Raw genomic sequence first — 18,787 nt, forward strand, 5'->3', positions numbered from 1 at the left:
TACCTTCTATGTTATGACAATGATATGATACGTCATACATCCAATCTAGTAAGTTGCGATTGTTTATTTATGGTATGCGGGGTGTGGGGGAGAAGAGGGGTATATAAGTTTCAGCCGTCTAATTAATGAACTTTAATTGTGACATTCCTTTTCTGTTTCCCCTTTTATAGCTCCATACTCTATTGTGATTGAATCCGTTTTTCTTTTAAGGAAAGTTGTAGTGTTTATTGTTTAGTGGCTTTTTATGCCATGTGTCTATTACTGATGCACTTTTTTTTTGACGTTTTTACCGATGCACCTTTAGATAGGAGAAAAAGGAAAAACATTTATTCTGTGTCATTAACTATTACTGTGAGAAGTTGGTTTATGTTAAAATTTCACTTAATTGGCTCGTGACTTTTCACATATAGAAATTCAAACATACACAGACACATGCACATGCACATGCACATGCTTGTACAGGGATTTTGACTTCATTATTGTTCATTGTCTAGTTCAGAGCTGAGTACTGAAATGGCAAAGTTTACCAGAATTGAAATTCAACCGGAGATTGTTTGTTTACTTATTAATTATGAAATATTAAGTGAGATATATATCTTTTAAATAGTAAAATACCTAGTACAAAACAAAGGTTATGTGGGTAAGGGCATATGTTGGGACTATAATGTTAATTTTCTATTTAATAACTGTTATAAAGTTTGTCCTCTGTCTCACGAAGTTTTTAAGAAATCTGAGTTATGGTTTTGTACTTTTGCTTCTTTCTTATTATTACCTTTATTTATTTATTATTGTTGTCATGTGCATGTGATTCTATTTTAAGAATGACAACGTAATTGGAATTTGGAACCAATTCTTGAGATTGCGGCTGACGGCTTGTGGAGAATATGGTTTTTAGGGTCAACTGTTCTCTTGTTTCCTGATTTGTTTGGACAAATGCAACGCCCTTCTTGATTTAAGATACCGAGTATATTTCTGTGATTTAACATGATCAATTGCACTGTGCCCTCTAACGACAAAATCCAGAGTTAAGTTAGATGGAATAAGAGTTATGTTCAAGTCACATGACCTTACTAGAAATCAAAAACAGTTTGAAAGGGCATAAGAACTCCTAATGAACTTGTGTTCTGACTTCTGAGAAGATGCCCTTAGCTTCCTTAATGCATCATTTTCATGGATGACCTTTGTTTCTCAATAGAAGATGAATGGGTAATATTTCTTGGGGACATGCTCTCATAAGTCATTAGCTGCTTGCATCATCTAACATCTTCCTTTCTACAAACCCTCCCATTAACACCTGGAAAGGAAATTGCCCTTTTGTGAGGTTAATTACACAAGATAGTAACTTGTACCTTCCAAATTTCAGAAATCCCATGTATTGCTTAATATATTATATCTAATGATTATTGGTAGGGCATATTTTTTATCCAGAGAGCCAATGGGCTGCCCCCCTTGATGGATTCTTTTTGGGAGGAATTCATTCATATCAATTATGATGTTTGTCTCTTTATCATTTACTTCCAAATAATAAAGTAGTCTTACCTAATTTATTCTAATTGGTTAGCATCTTAAATTATGATGAAATTGTATGACTATCTCAGTATCAAATCTTCATAGGAATTTATTACAACCTTTTGCTTCCTTCTCTGGAGTTGGTTTAATCTCTGTCAAGTGCTGTTTAGTCTTGAGTGTGGTGCATCTTTCTGAAAGATGAAAACCAGTTTGTTGCATCTTTCTTAATTATGAAACCCTTTGTTTGAGCATGCTCTTCAGAATCTAACTAAGCAATGAGACAATTTCTAAGTCAGGCAATTTGAGTCCATTTTAATGAATTCAATCCGAAGATTCTGAATGCTCTTTGCTATTGATCACTTGGTCAATAAATATCTTCCTGATGCTTGTATATCATTAGACACTGAAACTAGTGTTGTTTATGCTAATGAAGAGAATATTAGCACTAGGGAAAGAGACGTATCTCCACAGTAAGCCGATAAAACATATTGGGGAAGTAATATTTTGCAGGGAGTTAAAACTCATCAGGAAATTATTGAGTCTGTGAATTATTAGAACTTCAAGGTCAAGAAGAGATGAAATTTAAAATATGGTTCCTATAGAAATTATTTGAGGTTTTTTTTTTTTTAATTTCTGCTATGGGACAACATTTCTGATGCACAGAAAGGAACAAGGGCTAAATTCAGTTTTGATATTGCTTTAAGCCGATTGGCAGTGTTTTAAATCCTGGATAGTGGCGCGGTCCCAAAATTTTCTATAGAGGGATAGTGGGATAGCTGCCATTTTGAAATTTTTATATAGTTTATATAATGTATGCTATATACATGTAAATTCTCAAAAATGATAAAAAATACTCAAAATTCATGACACTCATGATTAACAATAAAAAGTTATAGGTGTGTTAAACAAAACAAAAAAAGTCAAATACAAGCTTCCTAGATAGGAATCATCAACCATCATCTTCTAAATTCAAGTTGTCTTTATCATTTTCACTACTATTACAGCTGCAGATTTCATTTTGGAAAACTGATATCCCAAAAATAGCTGAAGCCATTACAGGGGTCGCTGTAGTCGAGCGGCCATAGCACATAACAAATAGTGTGCTGAATATTATGCAGTGCTGCTCCCCTACACGGCTATAGCGGTGCTATTTTAAACCCTGTGTATTAGTTATGTTGCTTATATGCAACTGGCTAACTTAACCTTCATTTGGATACACTGGTGGACCTATCTTCATGGGAACTTTAATATTTACTCTCTTGACAACTCAGCATCGTAGATATCCTGTTTTAACCCCCTATGGTCAACTTTGGGACCTTAGAAGATGATTTGAAGATTTTGGATTGATACTTGTAGCAGAGGTTTTTAAAACTTCATTGAATTTTCTTAAGACCTAAAATCAATAATAAGATGTTCAAAATTAGTTGTCAGTGACATTAAAAATTAGAGAAAAGGAAAAAAAAATGCCTCTAGGAATCTCATTTATAGTTTCTCACAGTGGCTAAGATGTTTGTTTAAAATTAAATGGACTAAAGGATAGTATATTTTATCTCTCATGAGAGGAGAGTATAACACATTTATCTCTAACGGGAGGCGAGAGTAATATTTAAAGTTAGAGGGGAGGGTAATCATGTGAATGTTATGTACCCTAAAAAATTTTAGGCTTCTTTTTAAAATCTCTTTACGTTATGCATTGATTCCTTATATTGAACAATTTTCTACTTCCTTTTTTTATTGAGATCAGTTAGCTGCAATATCAGTATGGATGTTTTTTCATATCAGACAAGTCTTGGGTACTTTTATTACTCTTTTAAGAGTTGTTGATGCAGAATTTTGTCTCAAAAAATATTCTGGAAGATTTCGCTATATAGCCCTTTTTATTAATGGGTATCATATAATGGCTTGTACATATTTTTTTTCAGTTTGTGTCATTGTCTGAATATTTGTTCTTCCTAGAACTTAAATGAAGGAAATGAAAGGGTGAAACCTAAAATTTAAAAATCCTGAGCAAACAAGATAAGCTCTTCAACTGGTCGATAGTCATTTGTTGAGAGCACCATGAAATACCCTTCTAGTGTCCCAGCATATGAACCCCTCTAAAATACCCTTAGTTGAGCACCATAATAAGTCTAAGAATATGGTCTTTAGTTAATATAGGATTGAGGACTTTTACGTCTTAATTTTTCTTTTATCCTAAAAAGAAAACTTTAATCAAACAGCTTCTTTAATTTACCACTGTAAATTTTTATTCATGTCTTTTTAATCAGCATACAGGGTTAAGAATCGGGAACCGTCAGAACTGAATTTTGTTTACTGTTATTATTTTTCATGGTTTAAATGTTCTTTCAGAAGTCTTTGCTTAGACTCACTTGTTTTGCAGGTTGCAGAACGAGCCCTCTTCTTGTGGAATAACGAGCATATTGTGAGCTTAATTGCCCAAAACAGGACTGTGATACTACCAATAATATTTCAAGCATTTGAGAAAAATATTTCGAGTCATTGGAATCAGGCGGTGCACGGACTGACCATGAATGTTCGCAAAATGTTCCTGGAAATGGACGCAGAATTGTTTGAAGAGTGCCAGCGGAAGCACGCAGAGAAAGAGGCTAAAGCCAAAGAACTAGCAGAGCAGCGGGAACTTAATTGGAAGAGACTGGCAGACGCGGCTGCACAGAATGGAGTGGAGGACATGGTCACTTAGCCTTGTTAATTTACTACCACAACTGGAGGTGTGAATTAAATAGGTGAAGGATGATGAATGTGCTCTTATCCATTTTGGTGCCATTATTTATTGGTTTCTTTCTTTTCAGCCTAATTTTTTTTCTCCTCTTCTATCTTATTATATCAGTTGGATCATTAGAATTTTAAGAAATCAGTGATTGATGTAACTTATTGGAAGTTGTAGCAATATCTGCAGATTAAGAATGTTTCGTGAAATACTTTCTTGTATTTTTCTCCTTTTATAAAGAGAAATACGGAAGATTTTTCCCTTTTTACTTTTCTTTTTCATCGACAAAATTGCACCTTTTGTTTGTTCTGGATTCGTTCGTAATCAATGGAAATTTGAAGGCATTGTGCAGTAAACCTTTAAAACTAAGGTCGTTTATGAAGTGACCTTGCTATATCACTTTGGCAGATTGGCACATTTTAATAAGGAAATTGTTATGGCTCTCTTTTTCTGTTGGTCATGGCTCAAAAATCTGGAAAAAGGAATTGATATTCCTTTCTATTTATGGTCCGGCAACATCAGAGCTGCTTTTTTTGTATAGGGGGATTGGTCTTTAGAATTTTTTGTAGAAGGGTACCCCAGCATAGATATAGATCTATGTTGCTTAATATTTACTTTCAATTGCTAATATTAGGTTACCATAGCTCAAAGTAGGGTAATCTTGGGATGTACATATCACAGTACCTCTTGTACTGATTTATTTTTTATATATATATACACATTACTTTTTCTGATAAAAAAAAGGAAATTGTTATGAACTAGTATCAGAGTAAGAGTAAATGGACATTTAACTTTGGTGACAGTGGTTATTCAGCACAGCACTGCTTAGTGAGCTTAGTTCATCTCAGGTTTGCTATATATTAATATTAACATTACTTTCCGTTTTTTCACTCTTTTTTGGAGGAATTTAGACTTTTTTTTTGCCTTTCAAAACACTGAATCTTGCTTCTTGTATAACATGCAAACACGATTAAGACTCATTCCAGCCTCAATTCATACTAATTGATGCACTTTGATGCATTCCCTTGAGCTTAAAAAAAAGTACATTATAAAACATGATACGTACAAACTCAAGCATGCCTGAAGCCGAAAAAACCAATAGTAATAAGGAGAACTAAGGAAAGAGAGGGAGGCATACAGAGAGAAAGAAGAGTAAGGGGGAAAAAATGGGTATTCTTGAGAGTTCAGATGGCAAAAGCACCACTTTAGGTTCTTTTCCCAAATTATTTACTAAAAGGAGACTGTTTTCAAACTATTTATCGAGGGAGTCTGTATTTATTTGCATTGCGTCAAAGGCAGAAGCGCAATTCAACGAGAAGCTGACATGTGGCATTGAGCTGTCAACAGCTATGCGCAATGGGTTGCTACAGCTGCAGTGGCGCAATCACTTTTGGACAGGTTTTGCCAGCATGTGTAGTGTTGACTGTCAGTGTTGATTGCTTTTAGCAGCGTGTGACCAGTTGAAAAGGTATTGTGCCATGTCAGTTGGAGTAACCCTTTGCTCAAATTTCCTAAGTACAACATATTGCGCCATTATTACCGGCACAATATATGCCTATATAAACCCTCATTCCCCTTCCATCCAGACACAGTTTCTGGTACATTGTTTCCGCATCTCTCCAAATTTCTTTTTTTCTATATTACAGCTTTGTTGATATTTTTTCTATGGGGTGAAAATCAGTAATATATTTATTAATTTGTATTATTTTTTTATGTTATTATTGTTAATGAAAATTGTTGATGACATTATTGATTTATTTTGTAGGTTTTATTATAAAAATGAGTTCTTCGATTATTGTTCTGGTTTATTTGAATGGAAGAATATTTCAAAGTGACGATGCCATTAGATTTGAAGGCCCTAAAAAAGCTATTCAAATTAAACGTGGTGTAACTTTTGACGGGTTTAAAAAAAGAATTCGTGATAAGGTAAAATTAGATAAAAATGAAGTATATTTACTATGACTTGGCGATTTTTAGTTGTAGGTAAATATATTGCATTGCAAATTTGTGACGATGAAGATGTTGAAAGAATTATTGAAAGTTTTCAACAACAACAAGAAATGGGTGTCATTGAATTGTGTGTTGAAGTAGATATTGTTGATGCTTCTGCGTTGAATGTGACAAATTCGCTATTATCATGTGGGAATAATATAGTTGGCAATGAATCAAAAGTTCAAAGGTTTGCAACAAATTTAGATGAAGATTCTGACGATGATGATTAAATGATATCTAATTCATATGTTGAGGACTCGTTGGATGAGGAGGAAAATATCAATGATATATCTGATATAGATGAAGAAGGTATATTTAATTAAATAATATTGTAATCTTATAATATGTTTTCGTAAATAGTATACAGAAGAGACCCGTATTGGTATATAGTTTTAAACCAGTAATGGACATTAAATAGCACTAAAAGAGGTCTGTTTTCATAAATACTTTTGAGAAAAAATCGTATATTAAGATTTATTTGCAGGTGGAAGTGAGACTGCATTTTGGGAATCTGCTTCTAATTATAGTAACATTAATTGGTGTTATCCCAATGAAGAAGACATTTGTGGTTTCGATATGGGATCAACCTTCAATATTGGCCAATAATTATTTGTTGGTATGGAATTTGAAAGCAAAAATGCAATAAAAAAAATGCACTGCAACAGTATGTTATGAAGGTGCAACAAACTTTTAAAGTTGTTGAATCAAAATCACAAAAATATGTTGTTTGCTGCGCAAATCGAAATGATGACATCCCATGCCCTTTTTATATGAGGGCAATTGTATCTAAAAAAATTGATACATGGAAAGTTACGCAGTGGGGGGACCACACACGTGTTTGAATATAAGTATAACATAAGACCATAACAAACTTGATTCTAATTTGATTGCTACGTGTGTAGTAGGTATGATTTTAACTATTTTAATTATTCATGTTTGTTTATCATTGATTTGGTTTATGTTGATAATTAATTTGTTATAATTATTTTCATAGGGATGATTAAAGAAGATCTGTCATTGAAAATTTCTTTGATTCAAGAAAGGATCAGTGATATGTTTAACTATAAAATTTCATATAGAAAGGCCTGAAAGGCTAAACAAAAGGCCATTATGATTGAATATGGTGATTGGGATGAATCTTATGGCCAACTTTCGTCATGGCTGAAGCACATGAAAAATCATTGTTCAAGATCGTATTATCAAATATGTGACGATGATTTTGTAGTTGGCAATACGGTGAGTCATGAATACCGTCAATTCCATCGAGTATTTTGGACTTTCAGTCAATGTATAGAGACTTTCAAGTATTGCAAGCCAATCATACAAGTCGATGGTACATTCTTGTATGGAAAATATCATGGGACGTTGTTAATGGCAACAATACAAGATGGAAATAACCATGTTCTTCCGCTCACATTTGCTGTGGTTGAGGGAGAAATATTAATAGCATGATCATGGTTTTTGGCACACTTGCGTGAACATGTCACAGATAAAGATGATATATGTCTCATTTTTTATCGTCATGCAAGTATAAAGTCAGACGTTGCTAATGAAGCACTTGAGTGACAACCTCGTCATGCTTATCATGTTTAGTGCGTGCGACATATCACAAGCAATTTCAATTAGAAGTTCAAGAATGAGAAACAAAAACAAATGTTGAAAAAATTAGGTAAGATTTGACTTATAATATATCTTATTTTTTATGATAATTTTACTGAAATTGGTAATGTGCAGGATACACTCCTTGCAAGCATATATTCGATAAGAATTTTGATAAATTTTGTGATTTGAGTCTTCCATAAAAACATGGATCTGGATTCTTGAACTATCGCCCCACATGATAAATTTTGTTATGGCGGAAGGACGTCCCACATGGTCATTCTCATCTCCGAGCTTGCCGATCTGGATTCCTTCTCTTATCGCCCCTCCTTTCATCAGCCTCAGTAGAAAATTCATTACCTAAATCTACCCCTAATAAATCAATAATGTTAGGAATGTTTCTCGACACACTCCATGGAGGGCCCATTGGAGCGTTAGGCGTTGATATCAGACAACTATGTGCAAATGAAGGGGTTTCCGCAGGAGAAGGAGACCCAACTAAGTCAGCCGTAAAATATCCTGGTTGTAGCGGAGGTTGTGTTCCCATGAAATATGCATCTACATATCACAATATATAACATAATAAATAAATAGTAAATTAAATAAAATACAATAATTTTATCCTCTTCCTCAGCTAAAAGAGTCATCTTATCAAGGCACGGCACCAGATCATCCAAATTTGATACCCTTCTCCCATATGGGGACAACATGAACTTCATTGTTTCTATAATTTCACCCTACATATAAATTCTTGTTAAATAATAACCAATTTTTAGAATATTAAAATAAATAAGTAAGAGCTATGATAATTAATAAATACCATTAGTCCTTTTCTTGCATGTTGTCGGCTGATATACAATTTGGTTTTACACCTAAACCACTTCATATACTCAGAATTCACATTGAGGGGCCCAACTTGTGGTGGCGTTTCTTGAAACCGTCTTTCATAGCGACTATTCCATTCATTAAGCGTTGGTTACAGTATTCGCCTCCAATTATGTCCATTTTTTCCTTTTAGTGTTAGGCCATGTATATTGCTAGGTTGCAATGGAGGGCCAGGTATAGGTTGTTGCAATCCAAATAGCCTCATGACTCTATTTGGCTGATGCCATTCAACAATGCTTGGACTTCTTCGGAGTAAGGGTCCCACAAAAACTACAAGGCAATTTAAAAATTTGTTAAATAATTACAAATAATAACATTGTTCATTTGAAAAATGTATACTTAGTTACCTCGCCCCTTTTCATGGTGTCTAATTTAAAACGATAGTGTTCCACACTATCACTAGCAATATGAGGATTTTTGTTTTGTAACCATCTGTATAACAATTATGCAACAATAAATAATAATGTGTTACATACAATAATAATTAAAATTATAAATGAAGACCATAATTTAAAAATTGTGTACCTATAGCCAAGTGGATTGTTTTGTTGTTGTGGAGACACAATCGATGGGACTAATTTAGGGCATCGTTCCCATGCCCACAATTGAATTAAGAGAATGCAACCACCAATAAATTGCACATTATAATCTGTTGCATTACACATCTCTCTGTATAAATAACTCAATGCAGCAGTTCCCCACGCATAAGTACTGCATTCTTCAAAAGCTACCATAAATTGTAAATATCTCATAGAGACTCTTTTACTACTTTTATCCACCAACATGACACCTCCAATAAATCTCAAAATCCAAGCACGTGCAAATATTTTGAGGTGCTCTTCGTCGTCCACATAGTCCTGAATATTTGCAAACTCTGAAGCCAACCAGCTTAATTTCAATGTGTTTCCGTTAGCTAATGCATTAGCATTTAGCCTAACTCCAAGGTATTGTTCACACATATTAATCCCTTCAATATTTGTGCTTCCAATTAAAGGATTGCCATCCACAGGAAGACCTACCAACACAGACACATCTTGTAGTGTGATGGTGGCATTCTCGCACGTCAAATGAAAGGTGTGTGTCTCTGGCCTCCACCTTTCAACAAAGGCATTTACAATTCCTCCATTGATATTGATTCTACACAATTTTATTGCTGTGTATAATCCAGACTGCTGTAACAGAGGAATAATTTCTATCGGTGGTTGTTCTATACCCTGATAAGTTGGAATTGCTTGCCTCATTCTTAATTTTCTATTTGTATCTCCGTACTAAATATGTTGGAACACATGTTGCTTTTGCATCCACAACACATCATTTTCACGTGGTCCACATACCACATCAAAACTGGATGAGGAGGATGATGAACTTGTCATATCAAATACACTACATATTACAATCATAATTAAATTTATTTAAAACCTTATTAATAACAAAAAATATCACAAACAATTTAAAAATTCCATTTACAATCTCACATATAATAATTAAGTTACATGACAGCTTAAAAAAATCACAATATCATATATTACAAAAAATTGTAAAAAGCTAATATTCCAAATAAATTTCTAAACCAAAATCATAATTATTTTAAAACATGTAAGTGTTATTTAATGTCATTAAATATTTTAAATATAAACACAATATCACATATTTTAAAACATGTAAGTGTCATTAGCAATAATAAAGAATATGAAATAAAAATATTATGAGAGAGAACAAATTACAAGAGAGAGAGCAAGTTGGGATGGAAGGGAGCAAGAAAATACTTACGGGGGAAGAAGAAAGTTGCTGAAAAAGATGGGTGTTATGCAAGTGAGAGAACATGTATTTTCAATTTATAAGCGAAGAAGGAGACGGAGGAGTAAGAAGTATTGTGCAAGGGGGGTTGGCGCAACATCCTCACGTGCGTACTTGCGCGTCATTGTGCCCTGTACCCTGTGCCTACCTGTGCCTATACTGACCAAAAGTGGTTGTGGCTATGTAGTTGTAACAACCCATTGCACATAGTTGTTGGCAAAACAACTCTCATTTGGTAAATAGTTTAAAAAATAGCCTAAAGTGATGTTTTTGCCAAGTTCTGATATATAAACAATCTTTACAGCTCATAAAATATATACACAGCATAAAAAAAAATGCAAGTATTCTTCTGATAACAACTTGTATTGTATCCAAGTATACGGGTCTCTGGGCCATTCTCTTTATTATCCTGTGGCTGTGTTGGCCTGGTAATACAGGTCCATTGTTAACCACTACACTTGAGGATGTATCACCCTAATCCATGTATAGAGCAAGCAATATATAAAGTTAAACAGACATGACATTACGTTTAATGGGATAGAAATCGTATTCCTCACGGACTCTATCGGTAGCTTGATACTGTGAAAAAAATAGTCTTCATTAATGAAATTGTGGTCTAATAGAGAGCACTTACAATCCACCATGCTGCGTTTTGCTTCATATCTAAATCCAATTGGTGATGTGCTTTTCTTCGGAGTCACCAATTATTGAAACGAAATATCTACCATCCTAGCTTTGCACTACTTAAAAAATTTATTCTCACACAGAACCATAATTAATTTGATATAAATTTTAGACTTAAATATTTTCTTAGTCTTTACAATTTAATTTTTTTATCCTTGTAATTTTTTTTTTTGCTTTTAGATTTTATAAATTACATTTATTTTATTTTTCGTCTTTATAACGCTTTAGATAACATTTTTTCAGCTTTCAAAGTATTTATCTAAAATGATTTAAGGAGAACAAAAAATAAAACAAACATAGTAAGTATTAAGAAAAAAATTACAAGGATTTTGCAAATATATTTAAACCTAAATTTTATGACCCAAGAATTTTGCAAATTTCATAAATTTGACGATCGAGGAAGTCAACTAAATCAAAGCATGTATTTTGAAATCATGAAAAGGAAAATAATCTATAACTTTCGTTCTTAGCATAATTTAGATGACAGATTCTTTATATATAATGTAGGATTGGATTAGCTTTTAACAGTTTTTGTATTTGTTTTGATTGCTCCAGGCAAGTTGAAACCTGAGACTTCCTGGCAAATTGGCAATGCACCCGAATGCTGTTACCAATAAGGTACTAACTTATTATATATTTCCAAACGTTACACAAGTATACAGTTTCTAAGGACAGGAAATAGGTGCACAGTTTTAAGAAAAAATATTAGTAACACGTCATTTTCACGTACCGTTTTTTTATTCTTAGGAATTAAAAATGGAAACAGAAAATTTATAATACTCACACACCTTACTCAATTAATTGAGTTAAATTTCTTTGTTTTTAATACACTCTTTTAAAAACATTTTTTATTTATTAAAATTTACAAGATTTTATAATCATATAAGTAGTAGAGTGTGTAAATAATGTGTTTCAAGCACTTCTTCTTTAATCTTAATCAGTTCAACCAAGCATACTTCATTTCCAAAAACTCCCAGCGGTCATGTCATTCCAATTGGGAAGATCACCATGATCTGTTGGATAAAAGAAAAGCAACTCGAGCAAATAAAAATACTTGCCTTGTTGCAACTTACAATTGCAAAAGTGCATTTTCTTTTTGAATTATTCTAATTTTACAACATTTTCTTATAATTCATTCTTTTCTTTCCATCTTTTTTTTTATCACATCCATTCATCTTCTCTCACACTGTTTTTCCTTTTTGTTTAATTTCTCTCCTAATCGTAAAAGAATTTGTAGAAGACATGAGTAGGAATAAAATTTATCTTTTCTATATTTCTTCTAACTGGCTAAGAAGAATATTGAATTGTCTCGATTCAACTCACTCAGGTCTTGTTCTCATTAGAATGTAAGTCCGTGATAAATTTCTTTCAAAAGAGCATCAAGGCTCTCACTTTATGATGGTTTTGTTGGATAGTCTCCATTTACTTCTGTAATCATTTGCTTCCTTAATAGCTCAAAGAGTCAAGTAACGTTTCAGCATTAGTCTAATTCTAATAGGTAGTTTATCTTGTTCAAGCTTAGGGTAGGTTGGTTTTTTGTCCTTATTATTTTCTTTAGTCATACCATAAATAAATAAATAAATCATGCAGTGGAAATAACTAAGTGGGACAAGTAGGTAACAAAGCAATACTAAATACTAATGAATCACAAGAAAAATATGAGAAAAGAAAGGTGTTATCCTTTAAAAAAAAAGAAAAGAAAGAAAGATGTGTCACTTTGCAAGAGTGTTAACAACGAAAATAAATCTTCAAGAATCTGTTTTCCTTCTATTAAAATGTATGATTATTTTTTCCTAATCTAATTTTTGCTGAGACAAAATTGAGGAAACAATCAAATTAGAATTAGTAGCTATAGCTGTCAAAGGAATTCTAAAATTTGCTCGACAACATCAATTTGAGCCCACTTCTTGCGCACGAGTTAAAAGCTTCATCCCTTCTAATGTTCCCTGGAGAAAAGCTAGAGACATAGTAATGGATTTGCAAAATGTTGGTTTCCTCTACCCACCCAAAACCCTATCCCTATCCCTTATCTCTTAATCTCCAAACATGTAATTAATTTATATAATGATTTAATTGAATTGTTTCCTTTTTTCTTTTCTCACGTTTTAATTTTTTTATACATTAAACAATAAACATCCTTATCTTGTTTTTAACACTATGCAATGACAAAAAGATTTGTATCCATGACCACAATCTATATATCTTAACCAGTTGTTGCTGCTGAAGTAGAAGCTAGAGTTATGGAGCATCTCTTCACAAAAGGCCATAATTGCTGAGGCCAAGAATAGTGCATCTAATCTTAGATGAAAGAATGACCTAATTATATAATATAGTTTGATAGTTTGATACCTTGCATATTACCTCGTTAATTAAATGTTAAGCCAATAGTTGGTGGACTTCCCACACACAATTCAGCAATATTATCCACTTTAGTGCCCTTTTTTGTTTCTGATCATCTTCTGCTTTTCTCTTTTCCAACTTCGTTTTTATGATTAGTCACTTGTCATGTCCTACACTTTGTGCATATATATGAGGCCTTAGGACCCTCTTCATGGACTTGGGAACATAAAGTGAAATATAAACATTTATAAGCCATGCAAGGAGAAAATTTGCGTAAAGGGACTTGGCTCCAAGAGGAAGATGAACAATTGACTAGCTTTGTGGCCCGTCTTGGGGAAAGAAGGTGGGATTCCCTTGCCAAAGTAGCTGGTATGTATATGAAGATTTATATATGTTTATGATGATATAGATGAATAAGTGAATAAATCATAAAATCAAGTTTTAAATTGTGATTGTGATTATGATTTAGTTACAATCTTTGGTATTTCGGAAATTATGGACAAATGTGATTAATGCAGTTGCAATTACAGTTGTGATGTGATTAGAAAGACCCCAAAAACCTTGATGTCCAAGTGCATTTGTTGTTGTTTTTTTATAAACCTTCATAAAATGTTCAATTTGATATTAATCCTTGATATTGTGGGCAAACTTTACTTTTTTTTTTGTAGGCCTTAAGAGAAGTGGTAAAAGCTGTAGGTTAAGATGGATGAACTATCTTCGTCCAAATCTCAAGCATGGTCATTTTAGTGTTGAAGAAGAGCAGCTTATTGTTCAGCTTCAGCAGGAATTGGGTAACAAGTGAGATTCTTCCCCTGCTTGAGGCTGAAAAACTAAGTGTAGTTTGTGTTCACAATGCCACGTTGCTAGTGTTGGAATTGGTATATTATAACCAAAAAATTTCAAATTTGTAACCTTATAGTACAATGAATCTAGGTGGGCAAAGATTGCTCGGAAACTTCCAGGAAGAACTGACAATGAAATCAAGAATTACTGGAAAACTCATTTAAGAAAAAGAGCTCAAGCTCAACAAGGTGCAATGTGCCTTCTATTCTTTATACAAACGCTGCTTATAAAAAAAAAATCTTTTTATAAATGCTTACTTCTCTATAGACATGTTTATTGTAGAATATCATGACTTTGATCCATGTCGTCCTATAAAACTTGAGTCTCATTTTGGAAATTTTTTTTAATAAACATTTATATATAAAAAGAAAATAGATGGTAAAATAAATTAAAATTTTCCATTTCTTTCATAAGTTAAAATTAATTTATTTATAAGTTAATTTATAGAAATTCTTTCGTTTAACTCTTCCAAAAGTTGATTTAACTTATATAAGCTAATTTTAATTTATAGAAGCTTAATTCATTTTATCATTTCACTTTTACTATCTTATAAGTAGTTATTCAGGAGTTTATCAAATGAGACCAATGCGTGTTTGGTATAACTTTCTATCAAATAAACCATTCCAAACATGCCCTTCATTCTTGTTGTACTTACTACTTGTAAATGATTGTACTTTTGATTCTTATCCACTTACACTGGTTTCATGCTTTCATTTTGAGTCTCAGGAGATTTTAAGTACAAATTAGAAATAGCAACACAAGAAGTCAACCAGAAAAGTATTGACATGGATTCCAAGAATTGCAAACATGGAAACGTTTGGTGTCAAGATAGTGAGTGGGAGACAAAGGATAGTAGCTCCACAGACACTTTATCCTTATCAGATTGGGAATTAAGAAGCTCACCCTATGAAACTAGGATATTGGATTGGATAGCAGAATTGCAAAATGGATATGGTGAGAACGAACTAGAACAAGATTGTAATAGCACAGGAACGTGCAACTATTATCCTCAAGAATTTGATGAGGGATGTGACTCATGGGATTATTCAGGTTCCTTATGGGATATGAACTAAGATAATACTCTGTCTTGAAAATGTTAATAATTTTGTAAATGAACTTGAATTACACCCCGCGAATAGAGAATTTTCCATTCTGAATTTACTTATTAGCATAACAGTGGCTTAATATAGGTGACACTTGAGATTATCTCTCGAGAAAAAGATATATTTACATACACACAAAGCAGAGAGTATTTAAAAACATAATTTTCACAAGGAGTATAAATACAAAACACTTAATAACCTTTGGTATTATAAAATCTTCCTAAATAAGCTCTCGTTTTAAGGTGTTCACTGTATACTCATTTTTATCGACAATATTACTTAGTTGTTAGTTGTTAATTTTTTTTTTTTTAATATGATACCTCGTATCAAATTTCAGGAAAAAAATTAACTTTGTAATCAAATAATTTTTATTTTCATGTATTTTTTGAGTATATAAAACTTAATTAATATGCATTGTCATTGTAAATAAATTTCAAATTAGTATTTAATATGATTATTTATTTATGATGTTTTGTCACATTTATTATTAATATTTTTATTTTATTAAAATATTTTATTCAATTAAATAAAAATGGTGTGTGAATCATGTATTCATGGCACTTCTTTCTCTTATTCTAGTTAATCGTCCAACTTATATATTAAATATGTTAATAATAAAGATCGATTGATACCCTCTTTAAGTTGCCCATCATATTTCAATTTTTATTCAATCCTTGATTCGAAGTTTAATCATATTAAACTTATTGTCCATTCCAAAAATATATTATGTGATAATCAAATTTAAATTCTTTCTGACAAACTGAATTAAATTCATTTGATGGTATTTCAGTTGATTTATGCAACCCACCTAAGACAGATATTTCAAGGTAGATTTTTTCAATTGATCAATTTTTAGCAGCACACTGCAGCCAGATTTTTCAAGTCCACGAAGCAAATCGATTCCGTGTTAGAGTTTTATGTTTCTCAAAAGGCCAAGCGTACAAAATCAATTGAAAAATGTTAATGTTGGAGATTTACATGCTAGACAGGGGTTAATGGTGTGTCTTGTCAATTTAGCTTTTAAATAATTTCCACCCATTTCCTCTTATGGATTCTGAGGTGGCCAATGCCGGTGACGGTGGTTAAAAATATTGCACCTGTGCATATTACGCGTTGAACCCATTCTTATTTATATTTTCTTACCAAACTTTTTTTTTTGTGCTCAAAAGGGGCAACAGCCCCACTCAAAAACCTCTATTAAAATAGGTACCAGCTAAATCAGCTATATATTGTTGTATTGAACCCATTCAGCTGAATGATTTGGTTTTTATGAAGGGGGAAATTATAGTGATTTTTGCATATTCACTAGAGACCATTTTTTAGATTTTAACTGTGAATTTGTTCACTGTTGGATTAGACTGATTTTTAGATAGTAGGTTTTACGTGCATGATACTTCAAATTGTCCGATTGGATCAGGAAAAAGATATTTGTAGAGAGATATAAGTGTTTTGCATTATCTACTCTATATTTTAGAATTTTATCTTGTTGTCTCTAATTTACCAATTGGAGAGTTTGTTTTGATTTGATTGTTACTAACACGTTTTAGTGCACTTGTTGGAGGTTCTCTTGTATCTTCATCAATTATATTGGAGTTATTTCTTTAATCTGGACGACTCGTGGTTTTTATCCTTGCATTGAGGGGTTTCCACGTTAAATAAATTGTCTTTGTTTTCATCTATTTTGTGTTCTATATTTTATTGGTGTTCCTTCCAAGTTCTTACAAGTTTGAAAAAATTTATTTCCGCTGCTTATTAATCTTTGATAGAGTTTGTTATTGTGTTGGCCTATTTCCCTATCCGAAAGTAGCAAAATGAGTTGAATTGTTCAAATTGACTTAAACTTATGATAAAATGTAAGACTTGAGCTTTAAATTTTAAGCATGAACTAAATTTGAGCCTATTAACTCAATTTCATCATGTCTTGAAATGGACATAACCCAAAAAAACTCCATATAAATCAAGTTTTTTTTTATCAACTTTGGATCTTATTTTAAAAGCTCAAATTGAATATAATTTTCTGGGGGGACTTTCTCCAACCTGTGATTAACATCGAGTTTTTTATTAATCCAACCTCAACTCACTCGAAGAAATATAAGATTTGGACTTTAAATTGTGAGCAAAACTTAATCTGTACCTTTTTAGCTTGATCTAGTCAGGTTCCAATTTATACTTAACCATCAAACCCCTATACAAATTCAGTTTGAGTCTCATTTTAAAAGTCTAAATATAGGTTTTTTTGGTGTGAGTTGCTATAGTTGTGATTGATTTTAAATTTTAAACACAAATAAAATCTGACTCTTTTTAGCCTTATTCAAGCCTAGCCCGAAAAAGTTACTACAAACTGAACTTTTACTAGACTTGGATCACAATCTGGATTGAAGATAAGCTTTTCGGCTTATCCTATAACTTCAAACCCATATTAAGATCGTGACTAGCCTAACTCAAACTTGTTTGATGAAATGTAGAGTTAAGTAATGATTTTAAGCACAAATTAATGCCGAACTTTTTAGCCCAATTTATCATATATGGCTGTAGCACACACAAGTTTGCATAAATCAAAATTGAGTTTCATTTTAGAAACTCATATTGATGAGTTTTTTGGTTTGAACTACTACAACCAGTCCCCCACACCGAGTCTATGACCAACCTATCTTGAACCACTCGACCAAATGTAAGTCTGGTCCGCAAAAATTGGAAAAGAAAACTTTTTTTTTTTTTAACTCCAGATTGTCTCGTCACAATTTCATGTGAAAAGTCTCACATTCTTTTTAGTAAACTTTTAAAGGAAACTTATAAAATTGACAATAAGTTTTAAAAATTAAAAAGCAAAAGAATAAATTAAACGATAAACTAAGATCGGAAAAGTGATTTTCATATTTAAAAATTTTAAATTAAAATTATAAAATTGACTACAAGTTTTTTGTATAAAAAGAATCTTTTTTGTGACAATTAATCCTTCCATTTTACAAATATTTTGAACTCAAATAAGATTGTTTGTGTAGAGGATACCTGCTTTTTTATAATAATAAAAAAAGGAAAACTACTCTATGAAAAATTAAATTTAAAATTAAAGGAACACCACCATTGTTCTTTCCGTTTTTTTGGGGGGCATTTTTCTTTTAAACAATCATAGACATATGGAAAAGCGTATATGCTACCATATAAAAACACGAAAATCACGGTCACCATCGGCCACAAGGTTGGTCAAAAGGAAAAGAAAACAATATCTATTCGTCAAAGTGGAACTTAAATTACAAGCTACATAATATGCATGGAACGTAGGCATCACGTTTTTTAATACGAAGAT

The 18,787-nt window shown here is 32.3% G+C and overlaps 3 protein-coding genes across 3 annotated transcripts in view; 2 read left to right on the forward strand and 1 right to left on the reverse strand.

Moving 5' to 3' along the window:
- The window catches only part of LOC114382238 (serine/threonine protein phosphatase 2A 57 kDa regulatory subunit B' beta isoform-like), a 6,149-nt gene extending 1,640 nt beyond the window's left edge, over nucleotides 1-4,509 (forward strand). Inside the window, exon 2 of the mRNA XM_028341520.1 lies at nucleotides 3,890-4,509. Coding sequence (XP_028197321.1) covers nucleotides 3,890-4,210 — 321 coding nt within the window. The 3' untranslated portion in view covers nucleotides 4,211-4,509. The remainder of the gene's footprint in view (nucleotides 1-3,889) is intronic.
- Nucleotides 4,510-8,914: 4,405 nt separating this feature from the next.
- LOC114381735 (protein MAIN-LIKE 2-like) lies at nucleotides 8,915-9,954 on the reverse strand. The gene is made up of 3 exons (XM_028340960.1): nucleotides 9,239-9,954; nucleotides 9,061-9,145; nucleotides 8,915-8,983 (listed from the first exon to the last, which is right to left on the reverse strand). Exons 1-3 carry the CDS (start codon nucleotides 9,952-9,954, stop codon nucleotides 8,915-8,917), a joined length of 870 nt encoding a protein of 289 aa, XP_028196761.1.
- A 3,780-nt stretch (nucleotides 9,955-13,734) lies between these two features.
- On the forward strand, nucleotides 13,735-15,191 carry LOC114381100 (transcription factor MYB27-like). Its single transcript, XM_028340285.1, has 3 exons — nucleotides 13,735-13,903; nucleotides 14,203-14,332; nucleotides 15,104-15,191. The coding sequence occupies exons 1-3, from the start codon at nucleotides 13,789-13,791 to the stop codon at nucleotides 15,111-15,113; spliced, it is 255 nt and encodes an 84-aa protein (XP_028196086.1). The 5' UTR covers nucleotides 13,735-13,788; the 3' UTR covers nucleotides 15,114-15,191.
- Nucleotides 15,192-18,787: the final 3,596 nt, after the last annotated feature.

This window comes from Glycine soja, chromosome 13, assembly GCF_004193775.1.
Source record: "Glycine soja cultivar W05 chromosome 13, ASM419377v2, whole genome shotgun sequence".
In the NCBI taxonomy this organism is placed as follows: Eukaryota; Viridiplantae; Streptophyta; class Magnoliopsida; order Fabales; family Fabaceae; genus Glycine; species Glycine soja.

Coding starts and splice junctions, on each gene's coding strand:
- LOC114381735 (XM_028340960.1), bottom strand. CDS start 9,954: ATGAGGCAAGCAATTCCAACTTATCAGGGTATAGAACAACCACCGATA. Junction 9,146..9,238: donor AACAATCCACTTGGCTATAG/GTACACAATTTT, acceptor ATTGTTATACAG/ATGGTTACAAAACAAAAATC. Junction 8,984..9,060: donor ACACCATGAAAAGGGGCGAG/GTAACTAAGTAT, acceptor ATTGCCTTGTAG/TTTTTGTGGGACCCTTACTC.
- LOC114381100 (XM_028340285.1), top strand. CDS start 13,789: ATGCAAGGAGAAAATTTGCGTAAAGGGACTTGGCTCCAAGAGGAAGAT. Junction 13,904..14,202: donor TTCCCTTGCCAAAGTAGCTG/GTATGTATATGA, acceptor TTTTTTTTGTAG/GCCTTAAGAGAAGTGGTAAA.